At 38.6% G+C, this 25971-nt stretch overlaps 3 protein-coding genes and 1 long non-coding RNA gene across 7 annotated transcripts; 2 read left to right on the forward strand and 2 right to left on the reverse strand.

Moving 5' to 3' along the window:
- Positions 1–290: 290 nt before the first annotated feature.
- LOC123720295 lies at positions 291–5686 on the reverse strand. The gene is made up of 9 exons (XM_045676843.1): positions 5681–5686; positions 4842–5061; positions 3594–3800; positions 2401–2572; positions 1974–2148; positions 1195–1825; positions 992–1107; positions 527–677; positions 291–431 (listed from the first exon to the last, which is right to left on the reverse strand). Exons 1-9 carry the CDS (start codon positions 5684–5686, stop codon positions 370–372), a joined length of 1740 nt encoding a protein of 579 aa, XP_045532799.1. The 3' UTR covers positions 291–369.
- Positions 3429–13781, forward strand: LOC123718912 (ubiquinone biosynthesis O-methyltransferase, mitochondrial-like). The gene is made up of 4 exons (XM_045675904.1): positions 3429–3561; positions 12639–12796; positions 12919–13040; positions 13338–13781. The coding sequence occupies exons 2-4, from the start codon at positions 12673–12675 to the stop codon at positions 13779–13781; spliced, it is 690 nt and encodes a 229-aa protein (XP_045531860.1). The 5' UTR covers positions 3429–3561; positions 12639–12672.
- Positions 13782–13900: 119 nt separating this feature from the next.
- LOC123718914 lies at positions 13901–20878 on the reverse strand. Of its 4 annotated transcripts, none has more exons than XR_006755072.1 (4): positions 20133–20878; positions 19299–19457; positions 14668–14801; positions 13901–14363 (listed from the first exon to the last, which is right to left on the reverse strand). It is a non-coding gene; the product is annotated as an uncharacterized LOC123718914 (long non-coding RNA). The 4 variants fall into 4 exon arrangements; XR_006755073.1 differs by having other exon boundaries at positions 13901–14801; positions 20133–20327; positions 20821–20875; XR_006755070.1 differs by having other exon boundaries at positions 13901–14801.
- A 1435-nt stretch (positions 20879–22313) lies between these two features.
- Positions 22314–24787, forward strand: LOC123718905 (ubiquinone biosynthesis O-methyltransferase, mitochondrial-like). Its single transcript, XM_045675890.1, has 5 exons — positions 22314–22334; positions 23334–23495; positions 23597–23711; positions 24134–24539; positions 24610–24787. Exons 2-5 carry the CDS (start codon positions 23434–23436, stop codon positions 24735–24737), a joined length of 711 nt encoding a protein of 236 aa, XP_045531846.1. The 5' UTR covers positions 22314–22334; positions 23334–23433; the 3' UTR covers positions 24738–24787.
- The last annotated feature ends 1184 nt before the right edge of the window (positions 24788–25971 follow it).

Genomic DNA, 25971 nt, shown 5'->3' on the forward strand with positions numbered 1-25971 from the left:
GCGAACAAATTTGTGTTAAACCTTGACCGGCGAAGGCTGATCGCCCAATCGACTTATTTGTTGCGTTTTGCGCACCATCGACTGACTTATAAACATAAATATTTTTTGATAAATTAATTAGTTTTTACAAGTTGTTTTACTCCATAACGTTTTATACATGTTACTCACTATTATACTTTATTCTTCATCCCGTCAAAAAACCTTATACGTGTAAAGTGTACAATTACTATTTCGCCATTATTTGTCGGTGAGGCGGAAGTAAATAAAAAAACATAATTAAAACAAGTTTGCGATTATTATATTATTTTTTATTTTACGGAATAAATTGATAAATTTAAAAGAATATCTTTGAAAGTTTTCAAGTAGAACTTAGTTTTTGTTTCGATGATTTGTAGCGAGCCGTGTTGTATCTGTGATGTAGGTATTTGGAACTATAAAGGAACGAAAATATTACTCATTACTATGAGCCCTTTGATTTTTAAATATTGAACTGTACCTGCCTATGGTGTGTTATCTTAAAACTGACCTAAGTTAAAATCGAATAAACAAGACCCGGGCCGGGGAGGCGAACACAGCTCCAGTCGGAAACTTTTTAACTCTTCGCTCGTCGGCAAATCGCATCGACACGGCGCAGTCCTCAATTGGTTGGCTAAAAAACCTCCAAATTTAAGCAGAGCCTGAAAATTATCCCTACTTTAAATTCCCCTTAAATTCTACGTAAACTACAGTTCTATTCCAGTAACACTGAAGAATCAAAATATAACACAATGGTCGAAATATTTTTACGTATTAAAAAAAAAATGATTCGGAGAGTAAACTCATTGAAAGTCAAAAATTACACTACGGTTCATTGTACAACACTCGTCAAACCGAAACAATTCAATTATTCAATTCAAACAAGAACTTACTTTCAAATATAGTAAAAAAATATACTCCCAATGGCTCCTATCGTTTATATTAGTTATGGTATATAACAAGACATCTAACTTACCGATCTCGTGGGCAAAGGTAATGTAGGGCCTACGTACGTTTGGGGACACGCCAATAATACAGACAAAGGCGCATACATTTTTAACACAATAAACGGAACAGGCGCTGCCACCAGATCTAGTGAAGGAAAACAGAGGTTTTTTTATAATTCTACCAACTTCAAGCTAAACTTTCATTTCCGAAAATGTATTATAACGTTCTCACCAGGATACAGTCTCGACCCATAATTCGAAGAAGTAGAAAATAGCATCTTAATTCTGGAATAAAAGTTCTGAGCCAAGTGCCAGACTTGTAGTATGGAGCCGTGGCGTCGTCCTTCTACACAGAAAACGGCCCTATCGCCAGCGTCCACCACAAAGCCCGTTAATAAATTATCCCTCGCCGAGTCCCCCAATACTTGATCGTTGATTTCAGTTATTTTTCTCACAATAGCGAGGACTGCGTTCGAATCGTTGACGATACAGAAGAACCTAGAAAAACTCGAGCCGAAGTCTCTCGGCCTACAGCCGACGAACCCTATCGATACTTCTAAACTCATCTGGGCGTCTAAAATGACTGAAGGTTGAATGATAATAATTTCTGGGCTTGAACAATTCCCGATTCCGTTGGTGTCGTTCGTGCAAATATCTTCGCGGTCTAGAGTGCTAAGACCCAATTGTGGGGGGAAAAGTGAACATTCTTCTCTAATACAAGCACTGATGCCCTTCGACAGCGTCGAAGTGTCCAACTTCGCTATAGCTATGGGAATGTCAAGCATTTCATTTTTACAATGTTCTCTATTCTTTTCGTAAAACAATGACTTGTCGCGGTTTGAAGGGAAACGAGTTCCACGTACCTGAGTAATTAAGAATGTTTAACTATAAATACTTAATTTCAGCATCATTTTAATTACAACGTCACAATTATATTTGTGTTATGTTTTTTTTTTCATTTCTGCTCATCGTAAATGTGTGCATTAAAGTGTTTTAATAATTACTACTTACCTCTATAATAAACGAATTATCTAAAAAGGCTGCCGTTACACGGGAAGCTGTAGAGTTGTGCAATAGAACTGTGTGATGATCGCTAAAGTTTATAACCCGCTTTAGGTTTATCAGTTGTTTTTCCGATTCATGTGTTTCATTTGCAACCTTCCATCGGGTGTAAAGGTGTGTTACCCTTTAAAATAAATCAGTGCTAAAGGTCAAGTTGCTATTGGTGAGCCGAATGTAGCAATTTTCATACCAGAAACAGTACAGCTGCGCAACCTAACAACCTAGTCAAAAGCAAGTCAGAATCGAGGCAAAAACTAGGTGTCTATATTAGTCGTCATAGGAGTTATAACAAATAAATTCTTAAATCTTAGTAGTGTATTTTAAAATGAAAATAAAAAGTTATCTCCAGTTTGTAATTGAAACAATGCAAATAAACCTTGACTTTTTAAACTCCGTTGTAGGTACGTTAATGATTTTCTCAATATTCACGAAGATCATGGGCAGGTCGTCTTGCGCCGGCAGATTGTTGGTGCTGATCAAAACTATCATCTCTCCTTGATCAACTGGACGATCTCCCACCGTTTCGAATTGTATTACCCTTCCTACCGCTGTCAGTAATTCAAATTGTATAGTGCCTGCATCGATGTGGATGCATCGATACGGCTTTTGCCGATACTCTTATAGAAATATATAATTAGAATTACATTAAGGTAAAATATAACAAGGTTGGCTAAATCTTTAATTTTGATTTAAAAATATTAACAGTCACAAACATTGAATAAGATTAAAGGTTCAGTTATTAAAGTAAGAATTAAGCGTAATAATTAAATTAAAATAAAACAACTAATAATTAAAATTAACATTGATAATATTTGTGTAATTCTGTATTTTATTTATGGAAAAATACTGCCAACTAAAATGTCTAGTGAAATAGAACACACGGAGACAAAGCAGGTGAGAGGGACAAAAAACTGAATAAAACGAGAGGATTCCCCGGGCAAAGTCTGAGCCTCGTTTGCAACACACTAGATCAAACAACATAATATGCGTTTACATTACTTTTAAAAGGGCATCCGATGCAACCCTATTGTCTAGGCAATAATTACAGAAAATAGCCTTGAATAAAAATAACTCTATAGTTTTATTAAAATTGCGATTGAGCAAAAGGTAAAAATAAGTATGATGCTCGCCATAGTAGAAAGATGATATAGTCTTATATAAATATAGGGAAAATAATAAATATAATATCTAAATAGGAAAAGAAATTTCAATCAAAATCTTATTAAAAACAAGTTATCTTGTATAGAAAAATCGAACCGACAATCTCTCTCTGATACATATACATAGTTTAATATTTTCACCTCACCGAGTGACGTAAGATATTAAAACACACAGCGAATAATATGACCTGAAATGAATGCGAGACACGTGACCTTGTTCACTAGCAGCGAGACATTTATGAAGATTGAAGATCCGACAGTCTCACTCCAACCCTCGTTGCTGTTACAAGTGAAAGCGATAAACAGTGGTAAAAGGACCTCAGTGAAAATTCAGATTCACAGTTCTAAAAGGAGGGAGGCCAATCCACTGAAGATAAGTAAGTCAAATAAAATAATAAGTTACTCTTACCCGACAAAAGGGTATCGCCGGAGAGTTTGATTTCATATTTAAACTTCTGCACTTCTGCAGTTTTCTTCTTCTCTCTAAGAAATTTCGATTCACGTCTTTCTCTCGCCAGGTCTACTTCTTCGGGTTGTATGAATTCTTCCTCAATCAGTGATCTAGATAAAATTGTCTCGTGTACCTTGTCGATTACAGCATCTTGGTGTCTTACATCTGAAATTGTTGGCCCTTATTTTTTATTGTTGGTTAACCACAGGAAAAGTAATATTGACTATGTGAGTGTTAGTCACGGTTATCGTGTTATTATCAAAACTGATTAACTTACAAAATACAACCGACTTTAAACGCACAAAAAGGTAGCAAATAACCACGATTGGTCTTGTATACTAAGAGGATTAATTGTATTACACTAAAATACATTTATATATGGGGAAAGCTAATTTCGGAATTCGCTGCCAAATCCTGTGCATTCATCCATTTCGTTGGACAATCCTCGTTCTTCGGAATGCTCATCAAGTAAAATCATGTAAATAAATACATATTTATGTATAAAAGGTGCAGCCGATTAATTAGGACGGATATTAACAACGTAAATTGTGTTATTTTCAATTAAGGGAGAAGATAATTTGTATTACGCCAAGATCCCTTCACCTTCACTAAAATGTACCTGATGTAGGCTTGCATGTAAATAAAATATAGCACTATTTTAAAGCAAACGATTTAACTTTTTCCATAATTCCGGCTTTAAATCACTTATCTAACAAAATTGTTAAATTTATACACGTGTCTATTCAAGGTTCCGGTCAACTAGAAATCATTTTTAATTTAATACAAGGAGCGCTATCTATGTGTTAACCTTTTTCGAACTTTTAAATTTTCAACCCACCTTATAATTATAAAATTTGCGGTTATCTAAATAGTAATTACACACGTCCAACGATTTTAACATTTGTCTGATCAATGTCCTGGATTGATGAGGAGAGTGGTGTGGTGACTGATGCTTAGGACCAATCAACCAAGGATTTCAAGTTTTTAGTTTTTTCGTTTTGTGCATTATTAGACGGTTTTATTGACAATTTGTTATCTTTAAAGTTAGATGTTAGATCATTTTTTTTATTGCTTAGACATTAATACGAATCAAGTGTCTGCATAGATTTCGTGTTATTATCGTCTCAAAATTGTCTCAGGGTATGGTTCGTATATATTTTTCACACAGGAGAACCTATCAGGAATAAAAAACCCTGAGCTACAAACCTGAGACAGCTCGAGGCGTATCAAAAAGGCCGTCTAAATATGAAGCTGGTATAAATGCTTCCACACTCTTCCAAATAAGCTCTTGTAAGAAAACCGCTACGCTTTGTTCGGATTCAATTACTCCGGCGAAATATCTTTTCTCTCCAAATTTCAACTGTGGCAAATATACCTCTAAATTCTTGTCATTTTTTGCACTAAACAAACAATTAAATATGATAATCTACTTGTTTGGTTAATCGTTACATATTACTTTGATGGTTACATGAGACATCACATCATTTTAATAATGCTTGAATGGAAATTAAGAAGCAACATCAAAAACAACTTCACTTAGCACCGAGCGATCCAAATCCCATAATAAATGTGACCGTGGCTATGTGACTATGCAAATCCTCCACTCTAACTGGAAAGGCATGTCGTATCGAAAAAGCAAACCACCGCCTTTCCAAAAACTGCCAAGTTCGCGCCCATCCGTATTGCATTCCACACCATACCTGAAGATTGTGTTTATATCAACAAACGGATTAAATTTTAGTCTGCTGCCGCGCCACCACACTTTATTCGTCTGCTGCGGGATTACCATGCATTCCTGACCTAGCCCAATGGTTTCACTACAAATATTACACATTATTTATGCCTATATTCTTCTAAATTTATTTTAATATGTCAAAGCAGACTGTCTTAATTCCTCATGCATTCATGGAAGCAAAACGTTACATTATCCTTGTTTACCTTTACTACGTGAGGCCACACCAATACATCAACGTCGAACGATTGACCAGGATACAGCTGGTACTGAACTTTCATAGCCTGATAGCACGTTCCCAAATCCAACCAACCTTCATTACAATCGTGCCACACTTCTAGTCCAATAATTTCGATTACAAAAGTAAGGGTAAACGTGCTTTTGCAAAATCCATCCAAGTGGGGAACAATAATCTTATTCGCAGTTCCTTTGTTCATTTTGGCAGAAATGCAAAATATCCAGAAGACTACTGATGAGTGCGCAATGAATATTAATCATTTCGATTTTGTGTCAATAATAGTTGTCTATAGACTTGATAATTAATATATAACTATAGACTAAACTCACAAAAAAAATATTCTGGCAAACTATTATAGTCTTTTTAAGATTTCTGATTTTTCTGTTCGCATACAGATTCATTTATTATACTAAATTCTGTGACATTAAATTCAGTGTATCAACTTACTTCTCTAAGCTAAATACTTATTACTAAACCCCGTTATCTACGCTTAGTTTGGGGGCAAAGTGATGGAGCAATTTCGATAATTAGAATTTATAAAAAACTACGTTAAGAGTTGAGTAGACCACTCACTCACTAACATATCAAAAGATCTGATTCATACTTAACAGAGCCCTGCAGCTATAGTAGTATAGATTTTGTTATAATAATTTATTTTTGTAAGGTGATTCATAATAAATAAATACTTTTTCCAACTTTTATGACGTCAAACTCTCAAGAGATTAATAAACGATAGCATAAAATCATACCATAATATCATATCATAAAAAAATACCCTTTGTCGCTACTCCTCTTTTCGAAAACACTCTTCTTGAAGCCACAGCCAGCATCGGAATACTTCGCGTTGATATATCGAACGACGTTCAGTTTCGCGGTCATTTGGAGGGAAAGGCTAAATTAGCCTCCAAAAAGCTTGGTGTGCTCAGCAAGGCGAGACGGTACTTCACTCCGGGCCACCGCTTGCAACTCTATAAAGCGCAAATACGGCCCCGCATGGAATACTGTTCTCACCTCTGGGCGGGGGCTCCCCAGTACCAGCTCCTTCCACTTGACCGTATCCAACGAAGAGCGGTTCGAATCGTCGATGACCAATCCCTCTCCGAGCGGCTCGATCCTTTGGCGTTGCGTAGAGATGTGGGGTCACTCTGCATCTTCTACCGCATTTACCATGGAGAGTGTTCAGAGGAGTTGTTCGGATTAATACCTGCAGCTGAGTTTCAGCATCGGACGTCGAGGCAAAATACAAAATTCCACCCGTATCACCTCGACGTCCGACGTTCCACGACTGAGCGTTTCTCAAGGCAATTTTTGCCGCGCACCACCGCTATGTGGAACCAGCTGCCCACTGAAGTATTTCCGAACCAATTCGACTTAGGGTCCTTCAAGAAAAGAGCGTACAAATTCTTAAAAGGCCGGTAACGCACTCGCGAGCCCTCTGGCATTGAGAGTGTCCATGGGCGGCGGTATCACTTAACATCAGGTGAGCCTCCTGCCCGTTTGCCCCCTATTTTATAAAAAAAAAAAAAACTCCACCTCGAATTTTAATTAGTTAAATTTTTGCATTCATCACAATTGACGATATTTATCAACATCAAGTAAACGTTTAGCTAAGCTTTATAACGTAAGTATAACACTGACCGCAGATTAGAATTTTATGTAAGAAACCTATATTATTAAAAAATTAGAAGTCATGAAAAAGGTTTCACCGACTAATTTATGTGAAGCAACATCACATCATCAACTTTAATCATCGCACAAAAAGCATTGATTTTGACAGCTAACAGATAAACCCAAAAATCACACAGCACTATGCTGCCTACTTAACGTCGCCACCACATTTTGTCATTTTAAAGAGACAATATAAAATGCTGTGCATTTGCAATGCACATTGCAGTATAAGTTCCGCGCCACCAAAGAACTCCGCGGGGTTGTCAGCACTAGCAAAATGTTGCCGACTAATCCTCTTTACTTACCTACCCCTATTTTATTTTCGATTAATAAAAGTAGAGCGAAAGTGATAAATTAATAATTCTCTCTTGTATTTATGTTATGTAGTGTAATTATAATTTTTTTTTTAATAGTTATAATGAATAAACGGTATGATGCCTGACATTCTCTTCTGTGACGGCATCTGCGTCGGATCTGTGTCTGCCTATTTGGCTGAAGCCCAAAAGACTAACATAACCTGTGACAGGTTTTTTCCTCCGAAGTGTAGTAGAAGCCATCACAGACTATTGTAATAACGTTCGATAGTCAAGCCCTACCTAAACATGTATTTGTCTGCTACAATGCATGATTTGGTCATACTAAGTCTAAATGTGGGCCAATACAGGCCATATTGGAGGCACATGCAACATAGAAGATGATGCCGCATCTTGCTGTCTGTGTTCTGGTCTACACTTAGCTACAAACAGGAAGTATCAAGAATATGAACGGCAGACTAAAATTAAAATATATATGTGTATCTTACGCAGAAGCAAATAAAATGCATGAACCAGTAAAAATCTTTTGCTGATATCGGCATCTGTATAGTTAAGTTTTCAAACATGCTAAATAATCGTAATACTCCTGTGCCACCTGTATCGCCTTCCTCTCCCTCGATTCCGTTGTATAGTACATCTTATAAGAAAACAATATTTGCTAAACCCCCTAACAAGCTAGTACTTATTCTCAAGTAGGTAGCCAGATCTCAGCCAAAATTCTTTCTCAGGTTTTGATTGAATTCTTTTGCACGAAAACTAAATTGCGATCCCAAATTTCTTCGCCTCCACCTTTAGAAAATGAAAAAACGGCCAGTTGCCAAAACTTTTATTATTTTTCGAAGTAATCTTCGTTCCTCTCTACACATCGTACGATGGAACCACTGCGAAAAGCAGTTCAATATTCAACAGTCCAGTTTGCAGAGTGCGCAGAAGCATTGTCGTGGTGAAGGAAGATCCTGCTTCTGGGGCGCTGCTATCGAATTTTTTCCAAGACAACAGGCAAACAGCGATTGACATACCAGTCTGCAATAACTGTCCTTCCATCTTCTAACACAACTGTCGCGAAATGACCTATCCGACCAAAGAATAAGGCAATTATCTTTTTTCTTTACCTTAGTTGACCGATCCTCGAAAGGAAACACCCACCGAGCTGATTGTCTTTTGGTTTCGGGTTCGTAGCAATATAATCAGCTTTCATCAACTGTGACGTCGTCGACGATGTCGAATACAGCATTTGATTTCACCGCTGTTAAACTTATCTAACATTTGGCGACACCAGTCCATAGAAAGGTGTTTCTGGTGGTTAAAGTATAGTGAATCCATCTGGTAAAATGCTTGCTGACTCCTAAATGTTCGTGTAATATTTTTTAAACTTGATTCATACCAATGCACATCGCACAGCACTGATGTTATCTTCAGTAGTCACTGTTAAAAGACATCCCTCACGCAGATCATCATTGAGATTTCTATGTCCACGCTTAAATTCGTTAAACTACTATTATAAATCACTATTTATAATAGTAGTTTTAGTAGATATTTTGTAGAGCATTTCTTAATGAAACCCCATCTCGTGCAGTGGCACGGGTTTCATTAAGAAATGCTAATCGCAGCCTATCATAGCTATGTTGTTGAGTTAGCCCACAACGAAAGTCATTCTCGTAATCAATCATTAATCGAAGTTTTTTTCGCGTTAGGTTCATTTTCACTTGTAACAAGAATTTTGGATTTGCCGCCAATTCACAAAAATAAATGCAATATACTACATTAGGTTACAAAAAGTTCGAAAATGGAAATAAAAAAAGAACATTTTCTAACTGGCCAGTTCTAAACATTTTCAGTGTTACCCACGTATTTAGAATCTGCCCGGAGTGCTAAAAAAATATTTAAGAAAAAGGGCTACGATGGCTGGCACCTCCAACCATTTTGTACCTCCATTAGTCCAGACAGCCCGTCAGAGTTTTGGTGTAATATTCGTAGATTTAGATCTAGTTGTAGGTGTTGTTGTACTGCACTCTAATTTCAATATTGTTTAAAAAACTAAACTCCCTCCTGAATCCTCCGTGTACACTTGTCATGGCCTAATTAGAGCCATATAATACAACCTTCTACTTCAAAAAACTGTAACTTTGACAGGTTCACTAAGTTCTTTAAATGTCCTAGCCCTAGCCTAGATTATCAATTCCCTGTCAATTAGAAACCTGCTATTTAAATGTTTAAAAGGAAACTATTCCGTATCGTTTGCACGGGTGCCTGGTCACTGTGGAATATCTTTAAACGAGAAAACCGATCGTATAACCAATGAGGCGGTGGAGATTGGAGATGCGCATGACTTGATGGCTCTTTCCGAGATTTTTCTCAGGAATTCCTGGACTGAATTCTAGGCTCAAGATAGTTCAATATGTCGCTATTATCGTGCTATTCAACCTTCTTTACCCATTAAGCCCTGTTTTGGAGACTGTCTCGTATGCGACTGGTATACGTCTGCACTCCAGGTCATCTTGTTAAGCTTAATATTATTGACAGCCCTACGTGCGAATGCGGATATGCTGAAGCTGATTTGAACCAAATCATGTGACGAGAACAACGTCGCGACCGGTCGGCTATTCTCGAAGGTCTCATTTCCCTTCATCTATATCCTGTTTACTTACTTACCTTAAGGTAAAAGTTGTTGTTGCAATTACCTTAGTAATGATATACAAATTAAGACAACATGAACGTGTATATACGTAAATATCTTTTCTTATCTATCTTTATAAGAATTGATCTTTTATTTTGTAGATTATTTTCCATTCCTAAATTCCGTTCCATCCGATAATTTTAATCTTTCTTAAATTTTTATTTTACCCGTTTCCCTGTTTTAACCTGATCCACAATGCACTCATATGGACCAAAAAAAACGTTGAGTGACTTGATTGAGAAATGGTGACATCCTTTTCTGTTCGTCAATCATTTCACATAATATGTGGCAAAAATATTTAGCAAATTTTATAATATTTTGTTGACAAAACGGAGTAAGTTGTAAGTATGTAAGTTTGTAGATAGAAATATTACTTTTATGAAACTATTTTCAAATAAATATATAAAAATTGTTTTTGCGTCCGGAAAAGCTGAAATAAACCGTAAGGACGATTACTAAAGAAGGTAAAGAATCTATCTGCTTCCGGACCCCAAAAAATTGCCATGCGACAAAAAAATATATATATAATGTATTTCGTCAAAAGAGGCATCGACTTAATAAACTCAGTTGAAATAAACCATGACATAAATGTTTGTGGTGGTGGAGCACTTTGTGGAAAATTATCCAACAATTAATAAGTTTTCGGTTCAAAAAGAAATTTATATGGGAAGACGAGATATACATTATATTAGATCCTTAATAAACAGGTGGTCAAAGATTATGCGCGATAATTAGAATGACGTAGTCCTGTTGTTATTCTGGACGAAACCTACATTCACTCTTCCTATACAGTGAATAAATGTTGGGGTAAACAATATACACCACAAAAATTTGTTTCATATACTCTTCTTTAAAAACAATTTGAGTTCCCTAAATTATAAAAAGTCAAATTTCCGTCTTTATTATACGTAGTCGGTCCCAAAGTTCTGTCATAAATGGAAATAATAATAAAAACAAAGCTGATCTCTGATCTGAAGTACTGATCAGCTTTTAAAGAACGAAAAGATAAAAGTATTTAAAAATACTTGCCTTATTTTTAATACTGGCTCTTAAGAGCCCCGGCCTGTCGTCTATCGCAGCACACACCAAGCAAATATTTCCGAACGAATTCGACTTTGGGTCCTTCGAGAAAAGGGGGTACCAATTCTTAAAAGGCCGGTAACCCACTCGCGAGCCCTCTGGTACTGACAGTAACAGCACACTCCCAACCAGACCATTACTGATGATGGATGATATCCATGTTGCACCCTCGGAACATTATTTCCAGGTTCTTCAGAACTCCTAGCGTACACTATCATTCTGTTTATTGTACTTCTCTTCAATATTCGAAGATTTGATGAAAATGACGAGCATTAAGTAGCGTTTAAAACCTTTTTTTACTGTTTTCCTACTGACACCCTGAATGCAAAGCCATCAACTTCGGTTCTCGGACAGGATTTCTTGCCTCGATAGCTTTTTACTTCTGGTATTTTTGCTGAGAGTTCTCCAGTTCTTTTCTAGTCCTCAACACTGGAGACTTCATTGTACCTATCAATAGTACGGTACACAAATCTAAGCGTTATATTCAAATTATTGATCAACTTGAAAATGTTACTCGGCGAGTGCCCAGAGCGGTGCAACGCAATAACAGCTATTCGGCTTTCTTTCAATGTCCACTCCATCGTGACAAATTAAAGAAAAGGAAAGTGATTGTTTGTTTTATAACAATAGTCAAGCATTCAAAAATATAATGCAGTATTTTGTTATGAAAACATGATCGAAATTTAAAAATAATGTGCCAGTGACAGAACTTTGGGAGCAACTACGTCATTTTCACACGGCAAACTGACTGACTGATGACCAAATTTTTTCAATTAAATATATTATTTATAATATAAAAAGAGTAGTATCGGCCTAGTGACTTCAGCGGGCGACTCTCATCCCTAGGTTAGTTTAAACTCACATCACCAACGTAACACCTAGACGTAAAGTAACTATAATATATAGAATAACGCTGATAGAATCGAGCAGGCGAGGAGTAAAAACGTAATATTTAATGTAGGGGCCCGTACTCTGTCGCTTTAAATAACTATTACAATGATGAAACCAATAATAAACATGATTTTTTGTAAATTAATGACCAACGTGTGAAAAGTTATGTAATCCTAAGCAGAGATGACGCCATTTGCAAATTAATTCTTTTTCTTCATTCATTACCTAATTCGACATAATATATCGGTGTAGTCTGTTTCCAATTATCGTGAAAACCAAGAACAATTCAATTCTGCCGTTTGCCTTTTATTAACTTCCGTCATGTCAGTAATGCGATGCATTTTATTGGTTCAAAAAAAAATTATACGTGTAAATGCTCAAAAATCATGTTTGTAACTTTCAGGCAAATTCAATCTGGTTTTCGAAGAGATATCACCATGAACGACTTCAGCTTAACTGGAAACACAACAGTCGATCAGGAAGATGTGAAAAGACACAGCAAACACATGAAGGTCTGGTGGGATCCCAAAGGCAAGATGGGAGCGCTTCACTCTTTTAATATTAATAATAATAATATTAACGGAAACCTTACTATGTGTAAACTCAATTTAGAATAGAGTAATTGGCCACTTTATTCGACTGTAAAATTTGAAATGTGTATTGGTAATTGATATAAGCGTTATTTCTTAGAGTTCCATTAGTAAGAGATGGTCTCGTCAGTGAGCCAGAGAAGGAGAAAACTCTTACACCTTTGGCCGATAAGACTATTTTAGATGTTGGCTGTGGTGGAGGAATATTATCAGAGGTATTATTTAATTTAAATTTGATGTAAGTGTCGATGAAGGCATTATTTATAGTATTCTTACTGACTTATCTCACTTTTCTACCTACTCGTGTGCTACCTTTCTGCAAGTGAGGGAGTCCTTACGTTAAAAGAGTGCAATTATACAAATTACTTTTTAATGACTTAAATTGGGTTAAATAATAAAAGAGAAATCATTCTTGTATAGTCAAAAAACTAGTGAAATGTTTATATTAATTGTTAATTTATTTAAATTTGGGGGAAAAGAGAATCTATTTAAGGATCTGTCCCACGTCCCAGGCTTTGGCCAGAATAGGCGGCGTCGTGACGGGGGTGGACGCCAGCGAAGAGTTAATCGATTGCGCCAAACGACACAGTGACCTCGACGAGAAGATTGCCCACAATAAGCCCGCATACTTCTGCTCCACCATCGAGCATCACGCCGAGGAACACCCGAACCGCTACGACGCGGTGGTGGCCTCGGAGATCATCGAACACGTGGCCGACACGGAGCTCTTCGTTCGGGCCTGCGTGTCCTGTCTCAAGCCCGGAGGCCGCATCTTCGTCACCACGCCCAATAGGAGCCTCTGGACCCGGGTGCTGGGCATCTACGTGTCCGAGTACGTGCTGGGCACCTTGCCCAAGGGCACGCATCAGTACCGCAAGCTCACCACGCCCAACGAGGTCTCTTTTCTGCTTGAGAGAAGTACGGTCCACTCCTTAAGTACTCGGAACCCTTTCTGAACTGTTGAGGTGATCTTTATGATATCTTTCAGATCGCTGTCAAGTCGAGTCGGTTCGCGGCGTCATGTTCTACCCTTTCTTCGACAAGTGGTCTTGGGTCAATTCCACTAAGCTCATGTTCGCCATGCAGGCGATCAAGTTGGAACCCGAACACAAATAAAGTCCTACGAGTGATTCTGTACTGTTGCGATAATAAAGTTGTTGACGAATAAATATTCGTTTTAAGAACGGTTACGTGACATCGACATCATCTCGAGAACTAAGCTCCATCCACGCTCGGTCTATTCAGTTTATACCACAAATATAAATACCGGCATACGGTCAAATTGTAATTTGAATTAACTTTCTCGGTGTCTAAAAGTGGCCAACAATATTGTAATGGCCTCGTGCCGAAATGATGAAACCGAAGGACTCATCGAGCACATCCAGACGTCTAGATTCCCTGCTCGAAAGGGTTCCTTCTAAGGGAATCTTTTTAAGAATCGAGAGGGGGCTTCTGAAGTGAGGTCGCGGCGGCGGTTCGAAGATCTCCAGTATTTCCGATGCTGGCGGTGGAGGCGGTGAGAATTCCACGTCACACGCCTAATCACAGAGACATTAGCCAAAAAATGCTTATAATACTGAATTCAAGGTTTTCATTGAAAACAAAAAGATTAAAAACAGCCTAGATAATCACGGTAATCGAGGTCGCATTTTAACCATATATTTACATTTAAAGGTGGGGTTGTGGGGTTGGGTGGTGCAAATTTCTTAAATAAAGAACTACAAACAGTTGACTTCTAAAAATAAAGAATGGCAGTTGAGCGTTTCTTAATGCACTTTTTGTGTGAAGGCAGATTTATGAAAAAAACACAACTGTCCATCACGTTTCTGGCAAATTCTTTACCTGAAAGTGTTGAATATGATTTACTTTCATACAGTGTTTCAGGGTATGTTTCCCCTCTCCGACAATGTTAGAAATGCTTTAAACTTATAAAAATATCCTCCCTGACCTCTCTCCTCTTTCACCACTCTCCGACCCTGCAGATAAAAATGATAAGTGTAAACAATGTACCCAAAATTCTAAAAAATCTATGAATATAATGCCTACAAATCGCAAATAACTGGAAACGGTTATGTCCTAATGGCCGCGGTACAAATACTCATTCAAAAAGATAATAAGAATTATAATAAACCGTATGTGCGTACAAATTTCTATGAATAAAACACGGCAAACATGCTTAGGATTGGCAATTTTTTTAAGAGATGCAGATTTTTTGCAGGAAAGGGTTATATGACATTGAAATAAACTATTTTTCTTTGCATTTTTAAGTATACTTGTGTAAACTCACGGCACTCAAACGGTAAAATTATACTCAATACAATTCTGTCAACATACACAACCATATAGAGTATAGACCATCGAATCATAAAAACATCCAAAAACAACCTCAATCCTTGTGAAAATGGTGTAAGAAATATTGCTTCAAATATGATTTAATTAATATCCTAAGTCTATTATTTGTGTATATTGTCCGGGGGAACATAACAATGATAAAGAGGGCACAGTATTATAAGAGATTTACCGAAACATCTTATTGCAAGTGGGCATTTCAATGCACGTCATATGGCTCTTGGTTCTCCGAAAAGTCAAGAGCCTAAACAGCCTTGAACAGTGTGATTTATGTATTGCTAGTTTTACAACAGTTAATTATCCTTCAATTAATTATAAGAAAGCCCCCCAAGCCCTGACACTGTACAGAAACAATCCAACAATATAATTACATTATTATTTATTTATTAAATAATGTAATAGTTTGCAATAGATTTCATCTGTTACAAATTCAATGTTTCAATAGAACTACGACAATCACTCAAATTTTAATTACATTAAGAAGTTTAGGGTAAAGGCCAGCAGAACCGGATATTTTACTTAATTCAGATTCATTAGACAATTATTTTAATCAATAAGACTGTACAATTTCGGAGAAATTATTAAGATTTTTTTTTTTTTTTTTTTTATAAAATAGGGGGCAAACGGGCAGGAGGCTCACCTGATGTTAAGTGATACCGCCGCCCATGGACACTCTCAATGCCAGAGGGCTCGCGAGTGCGTTGCCGGCCTTTTAAGAATTTGTACGCTCTTTTCTTGAAGGACCCTAAGTCGAATTGGTTCGGAAATACTTCAGTGGGCAGCTGGTTCCACATAGCGGTGGTGCGCGGCAAAAATTGCCTTGAGAAACGCTCAGTCGTGGAACGTCGGACGTCGAGGTGATACGGGTGGAATTTTGTATTTTGCCTCGACGTCCGATGCTGAAACTCAGCTGCAGGTATTAATCCGAACAACTCCTCTGAACACTCTCCATGGTAAATGCGGTAGAAGATGCAGAGTGACCCCACATCTCTACGCAACGCCAAAGGATCGAGCCGCTCGGAGAGGGATTGGTCATCGACGATTCGAACCGCTCTTCGTTGGATACGGTCAAGTGGAAGGAGCTGGTACTGGGGAGCCCCCGCCCATAGGTGAGAACAGTATTCCATGTGGGGCCGTATTTGCGCTTTATAGAGTTGCAGGCGGTGGCCCGGAGTGAAGTACCGTCTCGCCTTGCTGAGCACACCAAGCTTTTTGGAGGCTAATTTAGCCTTTCCCTCCAAATGACCGCGAAACTGAACGTCGTTCGATATGTCAACGCCAAGTATTCCGATGCTGGCTGTGGCTTCAAGAAGAGTGTTTTCGAAAAGAGGAGTAGCGACAAAGGGTATTTTTTTCGCGGAAAACGCGCAAACTTGTGTCTTCTTGGGGTTAAATTGGACTAGGTTTAGTTTACCCCAGTCCGAGACTCCACGTAAAAGAGTTTCGACTTCAGACACAAGTTTGTTCCGGTACTCATCGACAACTGCCCGAGAAATACCTGCCCGGCCAGTGTAAAGAGTATCCCCAGTGCTGTCGTCCGCATAGCAATGAATGTTGCTAAGTTGCAACATGTCATTGATATGCAGAAGAAACAGGGTCGGGGACAGAACACAGCCTTGTGGGACCCCAGCATTCACGGGTTTAAGGTCGGAACATGCTCCGTCGACGACGACCTTGATGCTCCGATCGGCTAGAAAGCTGGAGATCCAGTCGCATAATTTCTCAGGAAGCCCGTAGGCTGGTAGCTTCGAGAGCAGTGCTTTGTGCCACACCCGATCGAAGGCTTTCGCTATGTCCAAACTAACCGCTAGTGCCTCCCCCTTGGACTCAATTGCCTCTGCCCATCTATGAGTAAGGTATACTAGAAGGTCACCAGCTGAACGACCACGACGAAAGCCGTACTGATAATCGCTAATCAGCTGGTGGCCCTCTAGATAACTCAAGAGCTGGCCATTAATAATGGATTCCATTATTTTGGAGAACAAGGAGGTTATTGCGATTGGGCGATAGTTGGATGGATCAGTGCGATCGCCTTTTTTAGGGATCGGATGTATCGAAGCGGTCTTCCAGCACTTCGGGACAGTGCCGAGCGAGTACAGGTACCGGAAAAGGCGCGTCAGGACCGGAGCCAACTCAGGAGCACATGTACGCAGCACAATTGGAGGGATACCATCCGGCCCGCTCGACTTATGAATGTCCAAGGAAGATAGTGCTCTGCGAACAGCACGTTGCTGGAATGTGATTTCCGGCATTGAGTTATCACACCGCGAAATCGCCGGTGGTGTTCTCCCCCGGTCATCCAAAGTCGAGTTGGACGCAAAGAGACAGCCCAAGAGGTCGGCCTTCTCCTTCGCAGTGTGGGCGAGCGAGTCATCCTCTCTGTGCAGCGGTGGTATCGATGGCTGACAAAAATTCCCTTGTACAGCTTTGGCGAGAGACCAGAAGGCTCGAGTCCCAGAAGGGAGTTGGGCCAATCTCTCGCCAAATCTGGCGATGTGCTCTGACTTTGCCTTAGCGATTTCCCGTTTGAAGGACCTGGAGGCTGAGTTATATGCTTTTTTATGTTCGCTGGTATTGGCATCACGAGATATCGCCGCCTCCGCCCATGCATTAAAGCATTCTCGCTTTCGACGCGATGCCGCCTTGCAAGAACGCTTAAACCAGGGCTGTGACCTGCCACCGATCGGCACCGCAGAGAATGGAATAAAAAGTTCCATGCCCTGCAGAACCACTTCGGCGACAGAGGCAGCGACGGAATCTGGAGCTTCCGACGAAAAGCACATAGGCCCCCAAGGGTAGGACGCAAAGAAAGACCGCATCCCATCCCAATCTGCTGACCGATAGTGCCAAATACGACGACAACCCGAAAAACGGGGCCGAGGAGGGCGCGTAGTAGGCACAGTACTCCGGACCACACAATGATCCGATGAACCCAATGGCGGGTCAACAGAGACTTGATAGGTCTCCGGATGTGAGGTCAGCAGAAGGTCCAACAAAGAGGGTTTATGACCATCCACATCTGGTATTCGCGTAATCGCAGGGACCATTTGTGACAGGTCGTAAGCTAAAGCAAAGTCGTGAAAGGATCTTCCCGCGTGATCGGTGGTTTCCGAACCGAGCCAATCGGCATGGTGAGCGTTAAAATCGCCAAGTATCACGATTTCAGCGGTAGGAACCCCTTCGAGCAGGGAATCTGTAGCCATTTGGATGTGCTCAATGAGTCGCTCAGTTTCGGTATTTCCGCTATGGGACCTATACAGGCATGCGTAGAATCGCGGATGGTCATCGCAGTCTACGCGCAGCCAGAGGCTAGATAGGTCCCTTCCTTCAAGCGACCCGAGGCGACGAGAACAGATATCCTCTCTGACGTACACGCAAACTCCCGCCCGCGGCACAAATGAATGTTCCAATTTGTACCCCGGGTAGGAGAGGTAGGAAGTATCAGCCGGGAAGGATATCTGAGTCTCAGTAAGGAAGAATAAGGCCGGCTTCGCAGTTTCGAGGTGAAAGTGAACCGCGTTAAGATTAGAGTTGAGCCCCCTAACATTGGTAAAGTCCACTGAGAGCGTGGAAGGGGATGCCTTCGGTAAATTCTTCCGTTTGCCCCGAGATCGAAACTTATAGTTTTTTGAGCAGTTTTTGCCCACCCCAGAATACGAAGGGCAGCCTGTGCATCCACCACCGAATACTGATTGTTCCGATGATGGACGCTCAGAGGGGGATTCTCCACAGCGGAAACGTGTGGTACCCCCCTGGGGTAATCTCTGTTTAAACTGCATCTTCATATTCTGGGGGAGGGGGGAATTGATGGGCTCCGGGAGTCTCACTCACCGCACGAAACGCGAGTACAATAAGATGAACCTATTGCATCACTTCACGCCGGTTTTGTGAGACAGTGGTACTGCCCCGGTCGTGCCTGCCCGATTGGCTGAAGCCCGAAAGCAACAGCATGGCACTCCCACTAGGAAAATGGTGGTTTTCCATATATATTATTAAAACATCTATCTGAATCTAGACAAAACTTAATTTTGAGCATTCTTAATAGTCTCTGGCATAAAAAATTGATACTAAGTTCATGATGACTGAATGTGTAATAATACCTATAATGAATCCAGATAAATCACCTGAACAGATTAGTTCCTACTGTCCAATTTCATTATCATCATGTCTTGGAAAGATATTTGAAAACAAGGTGAAGTCAATAATCTCATTCTGCATGTTCATTATGGATTTTGTAGAGGTCAAAGTGTCCTGATCTGCATTTCAACTACCTCATCAGAGACCTGAAAAATACAAAATAAAAGAGTTAAATACAATTACAAAGTTTGTGTATTTCTAGAAGGTGCATCTGAAACCTGGCACGCTACTGGTGTAGTACTGAGTAATACTAGTATACCTGTATGATTGTGTGAATGGATTTATGAATTAGTTTTTCCTTTGTTAGGCACAGCAATATTTTGTATAGACCTAAAACTGCATCAAAGGGTACTTATTGTACCAGGTACAACTTTACCAATATTGGTATATAACTTGTATACTCGTGGGGTATGTACCTATACTTGATGTTGTCTATAGTGATGTTATTCAACGAGTACCTTATACCTTACTCAAATGCTTTTCTATTATCATGTTCAATGGTGTTATCAATATAAGATGTCTAGCTGGTGTTGCACAGGGTACAGAACCTAAAATACTTTTAGTATTATATAAATTGATAGTAGGAACTATTTTGGTTAGAGTTATTTGGCTTTTTTGCCACAGAAATTGGATATATGTATTATACAGAACAGTGTTTTGAGGATGATATCAGGAGAAATCTGTTTCACTCCCATAAGGGCTATGAAAGTCAAACTACTATTATGCCATTGATATTGAGATGACTTATGCTTGCAAAAAGATACTGTCTGAAACTATTATCATCAAATAATCTCCAAATTATAAACAGGATAATACCTCACCCAATCAATATAGATGGTCCACTGACATCACATAATGATCTTCTCAATTCTCAAAGATCTACATCTCCAACTTTGTGCCAGATCTTCATAGAAATACAATCTCATTATTCAAACATAAAAAAACAACCTCTTTATTTTCCACAAATTTGTTGATAATTTTCTTGTTCCTGTCTTTGATACTTGCATTGATAGAGGCTTAGAAATATAAATAAATATGTAATTAACAGTTAGAATATAGTGGTGAATTCAAAGATTGTCTCATTTGCATTGTCATTATTATATAACATGAGCAAATAAGATGAGAACATGGGTTTCAAACAGTAGTTAAGAACATGGAGATGTATGGGATCCCTCCAACATTTCCAATTGTATGATAATGTTGTGAACATGATACTTGTGTTGACTACTCAGGCTCGGATCGGTATATATATATGGCAATGTATTTTCTACCTTGATTCATCTTAATACTATGTGTTGACATATTGTTTACACAATATTGTAAGGACATGCTCTTATTTCACCGTGCCTCGTTAATTCATATTTATTCATTGTTTTAAATTTAATTACAGTAATTAACTGGACTAAACTTTCCAAAATTGACCGTCGATTTAAAAGCCCATATTTTTATTGTAGATAGTACTCACTAAAAGAAAAAAGTTTTGCAAAGTTTTCGGTTGCGCAAACTTACGGTTCATGAGATACATTTTTTAAAACTTTTCATACAAATTGGTAAATAACACGCCATTACAAAATATATTTGACATAATTGATGTCAAACGTCAATCACTTAGTGTAGGGTTCCGATTATTTTTTATTTTGTCAAACATTTATTAATGATAAGTGCACACTTCACAAATCAAATAGAGGTAAATTTAACTGATTGTTCTTAGTTCTAAACAGACTGTTCTAAACATTCAGAAACGAGATTATGACACCCGTATGTCAAAGTCCACTACATTATCTGGATTTTGCTCGTATTATCATAAGATAATTTATATAAAAGTCTAATTGCAAAACGGTGACGGTATAATTAAACATAAGTGAAAATTAATTTCAGCTTAAAACCTACAAAACAACCAAAGTTTAATTTAGTTAAACATAAAAAATTAATGAATACATTATCTGTACTTTCAGTTTCAGACACGACGCTTCTGAGGTTTATAATAACAAATTTATAACCACGTTCCATATCATCTACACCCATCTTCCCATCTTCTCAACTCAAGTACACATTTCTTGCAGTGGCTCTTCGGTTTCTGTCAGATTCGGGTGGAGCTCCCGACAGTCATTGATCAACTGCCAAGTGGATTATGACATCCAGTCCTTGAGAGTGCGCGAGTACTTAGAGTGTCAGAAGACGAAAGAGCTGGTCTTTGTGTATGCATCGCATCAAATTGCGTTTCCACTTGGGAGTACGAACTTCAATCCGAAACATATTGATTATTTTAGAATCCTGCCGTATAGTTACATCAAACATTCTCCCAGCCCTACTAGGTCCACCGGGTCCAGCAATTACAATCTTAAAACATATTTCGACGACAACCAGATGGTTATCGCTGATAATATCAGCACCTCTTTAGTTTCGAACATTGAGCAACGACGAGCGCCAGTTCTCAAACGCTCAATTTGGTTTTCCTTATGCCATCCAGTAATTTTTACGTGTACATCTCTATGGATGAATTGTGTTCCACCGATGGTCAGATTTTGATGTTGGCAGAAGTCCATAATTCATTCAACATACAATGGAGATTTACCGGACTCTTGAGCTGAAACCCAAATGATCTTTACGGAGTCAGAGAGGAGGAAACCGCTGCTGTCGAGTTATCCTCATTTTCCTTTCCGAAGTATCCGAAGTTTTGGGACTTTCTCAGTTCACCAAAACCAATTCTGCGCACTTTGCTTAAATCAAGTATTTGAAGATTGTATTTCTACTTCCGCTTGTGCTAGTCGACTGGTCTGAACTGCTACTGTTATGATTTCTCTAATTATTGTGGATTTATAAGCACGTAGGACTACTGTGTCTAATCCAATTGTGGGGAAGCCACTTCAGAGCTTCCAGACAACCTCGGTTACACGCGGGTTTCCTCCCTAGTGAGTGGGTCTGTTTTGAGGCACTGAATATTCGCCTTTTGACCTGTATTCTCAGCTCAGAGTTCGAGACAGTGAGTGAGCACGCGTGAGCGTGGCTGCGGCAGGTTCCAGGTTAGACTTATTATAATTAATAAATTACACATTATATTTCAATCAAAACCCATATAAGAAAGTGTTTTTGATAGTCCAAATACACACAGTCCAAATATGCCAAAATCATATCATTCGACGAGAGTCAATGGACATCCAGTTATATGTACCACCTGTGGTAATAAACTCAGTGTAGCTTAACATAGCCTTGACTCCGAGTGTATGTCATTGATACAAGTAGTTATCCATTTTGAGTTATGACATCTAAGAATCATTAATAAAACTTCACCTACCAGCCAACTGCCAAGGCTATTTTTTGACGTTTTAGTTAACTACTAACAAGTCTAATTTGCTATTTTCTATTTCTAGTCGCATTTAACTTGAATGACTTACTATGTGTTGTTAGTCACGTTTACGCTATTCCTAACAATACATTCATAACAAAAGAGCAAACAGTAAACTTAATATAATATTATCTTAAGTAAAGTACACGCGCAAAGGTTAGAGAATAATTGATATTAAGAAGTTCAACCGTTTCTAAAATCTCGATTATTAAGTAATAATGACGATTAATACACTATCTCTGATACGATATGCTGTTATAAATATTTCCCAAAATGTGTGAGTATAAATAATAGATTTTAGGTAACTGTGCCTTATTATTTGAGTAGGTAAAATCAATTTAATTGTTTATGTCATAAAATAGTCAATGAGTTATTTGTTTCTTACTTATCAATAAATTCTTTCCTTTGTCTTTAATATTCTGCTGTAACATTTTTTATTACTTTAAGGAATTAATATAATATAATTTCTTTCTTATAGTCTTATGAATAGATAAAGCTAATTTTCTAAGGTTAAGTACATATTTGTAGGAAAATCCAACATATTTATGGCCCATAATACATTGTAATAATAGTACTCAATTGTCTTAATTTGCATGCATGTATCATATATATTTTTAATAAAAATGTTATTACATGTATATTTTCTGCTCAGACAGTAAATGTTTATTACTTTCAGACAAATTCAATCATGTTTACGAAGAAATATCACAAGCTTATCTGCTAGTAAGGCAAATACAACAGTTGATAAGGAAGATGTGAATAGACACAGCAAACACATGAAGGCCTGGTGGGATCCTAAAGGCAAGCTAGGAGTGCTCCACTCTTTTAATATGCTGAGGTACGGAATCCTTACTATGTGTTAACTCAATTTAGTTTGGATTGTAACTAGCCAGCAACCTGAAATGTGTATTAATAATTAACACAAGTATTATTTCTTAGAGTTCCATTAGTCAGAGATGGTCTCATTAGTGAGCCAGAGAAAGAGAAAACTCTTACACCTTTATCCAATAAGACTATTCTAGATGTTGGCTGTGGTGGAGGAATATTATCAGAGGTATTATTTTTATATTAATGTTTTATAACATAGCTATTTCCACACAAGGGAATAATTGACAATTACAATTGAACAAATAATCTGGTATAGTTATAGCGGTATTAGATATCACATTTGTTAATTTAAATTTGATTAGGTGCCAATGAAGGTATCACTTATAGTATTCTTAAGGTCTTATTACACAGATAAATTAGTATAATTATTATGCAACACTACAGTGTTGGATGTGGTGCATAACTAAACACAATTTGACACGAAGTTTAAAGGTATTTTAGTTAAATGACTGTTTCTATTTAATTTAGTTTAAAGGGGTTAATTATTAAAGATTACCTTTTTTTAAAGAGTAGGTAGGACTTAATAGTGTTATGGAATGTATGTTGTGTATACTTAAAAAACCTTAAGGATTTTTATCCCTGTCCCAGGCTTTGGCCAGAATAGGCGGCGTCGTGACGGGGGTGGACGCCAGTGAAGAGTTAATCGAGTGCGCCAAACGACACAGTGACCTCGACGAGAAGATTGCCCACAATAAGCCCGCATACTTCTGCTCCACCATCGAGCATCACGCCGAGGAATACCCGAATCGCTACGACGCGGTGGTGGCCTCGGAGATCATCGAACACGTGGCCGACAAGGAGCTCTTCGTTCGGGCCTGCGTGTCATGTCTCAAGCCCGGTGGCCGCATCTTCGTCACCACGCCCAATAGGAGCCTCTGGACCCGGGTGCTGGGCATCTACGTGGCCGAGTACGTAATGGGCATGGTGCCCGAGGGCACGCATCAGTACCACAAGCTCACCACGCCGAACGAGGTCTCTTTTCTGCTTGAGAGAAGTACGGTCCACTCCTGAAGTACTCGGAACCCTTTCTGAACTGTTGAGGTGATCTTTATGATATTTTTCAGATTGCTGTCACGTCGAGCTGATTCACGGCATGATGTACAATCCCTTTTCTGACAAGTGGTCTTGGGTCAATTCCACTAAGCTCATGTTCGCCATGCAGGCGATCAAGTTGGAACCCGAACACAAATAAAGTCCTACGAGTGATTCTGTACTGTTGCGATAATAAAGTTGTTGCTTTTATTTATTCGTTTAACCGTAATGTTTGGTCGGTTCGACAACATGATTTTTCATTTGAGGGGGAAATCGCTTAGAATAAGAATAGAAACCTCGTAAAATGTTTTATCACTTGTGTCCCATTTACAATAAGACACCTAATTCACTTCGTGATCTGATCGTTTCTGGGAATGGTCAATCACATCAGAAAATTGTAATTTGCATAATGTTACCCTAGTTTTTAGGAGGCTCAAACATTTTTCAGGCAGTTTCAGAACAAGTGTAGTCGAGTGGTACACTTTTCAGGAAACCCGTTTTCAGGCCTAACTATATGCCTACCTCTTTGATGAAGGAATATTCTAGACCAAATTTTCTAGGTGTCGGACAAGGACGGAATGATACGCGCGAGAGAGGGAAGATCGGAGCCTTGTCGAAGCTAGACCGAGCTCTCTACGCGGACGGCTACGCCGAACGACAAGGACGGAGCAATGTGGAAACGAGATAGAGACTACGTCGTTCTAGAATTGTGCAAACGCTACTCGATAGCGATCCCGCCTAGAGATTTCCCGAAATTGATCAAGATTATTCCCAGGGATATATAAGCGAGCCGAAACGCGAATAGTTAATTCAGTTTCGAATGCGATATCAAGAGATAAAGTGAAGAGAAGTGATCAAACACAGCGTGAAAAGTGCGTAATTAAAGTAATTAGTGACTGTATTTTGTACAATATTTAAACAAATCGTAACGTTCTTCTACCCATGTCAATTAAACACCAACAAAACACCTTATCCAGACTACGCTCCGCCCCTCCTGAGAAGTACAAGACCACTGAACTGGTATTTGAACGAATGAAAGCCGTCAAGTAGCGCATGGGTAAGCCCTCTACTTGGTATAAAAAAAAGAAAAATGTATAAAAATTAACCGAAGATTTTTTTGTGCGCATAAATCTTTTTGGATACGTATTAAAACAAAAAGATCTCGAGTATGACTGCTCATTTATTATATTAAACGTAGATTAAATATAATAATAAAATACGTTACACGTGATATCAATACAAACAGACTTATACTCTACACGCCCCTTTTGAAAAAAAAAAAGTTTTTTTTTAGTACTATACAAAAGTTAACCGATGATAAACAAAAAAAAATACCCTTATCACAAATTAAACTTAGAAGAGATATAATTTTGTCATATTCTTATGAACAATAT

Source organism: Pieris brassicae, chromosome 2, assembly GCF_905147105.1.
Source record: "Pieris brassicae chromosome 2, ilPieBrab1.1, whole genome shotgun sequence".
NCBI classification, from domain to species: Eukaryota; Metazoa; Arthropoda; class Insecta; order Lepidoptera; family Pieridae; genus Pieris; species Pieris brassicae.

Coding starts and splice junctions, on each gene's coding strand:
- LOC123718912 (XM_045675904.1), top strand. CDS start 12,673: ATGAACGACTTCAGCTTAACTGGAAACACAACAGTCGATCAGGAAGAT. Junction 12,797..12,918: donor AGCGCTTCACTCTTTTAATA/TTAATAATAATA, acceptor TATAAGCGTTAT/TTCTTAGAGTTCCATTAGTA. Junction 13,041..13,337: donor GTGGAGGAATATTATCAGAG/GTATTATTTAAT, acceptor CCCACGTCCCAG/GCTTTGGCCAGAATAGGCGG.
- LOC123720295 (XM_045676843.1), bottom strand. Junction 3,801..4,841: donor TACGCCTCGAGCTGTCTCAG/GTTTGTAGCTCA, acceptor CAACAATTTCAG/ATGTAAGACACCAAGATGCT. Junction 1,108..1,194: donor TGGGTCGAGACTGTATCCTG/GTGAGAACGTTA, acceptor TTCCTTCACTAG/ATCTGGTGGCAGCGCCTGTT.
- LOC123718905 (XM_045675890.1), top strand. CDS start 23,434: ATGAAGGCCTGGTGGGATCCTAAAGGCAAGCTAGGAGTGCTCCACTCT. Junction 23,712..24,133: donor GTGGAGGAATATTATCAGAG/GTATTATTTTTA, acceptor TCCCTGTCCCAG/GCTTTGGCCAGAATAGGCGG. Junction 24,540..24,609: donor CTCTTTTCTGCTTGAGAGAA/GTACGGTCCACT, acceptor GATATTTTTCAG/ATTGCTGTCACGTCGAGCTG.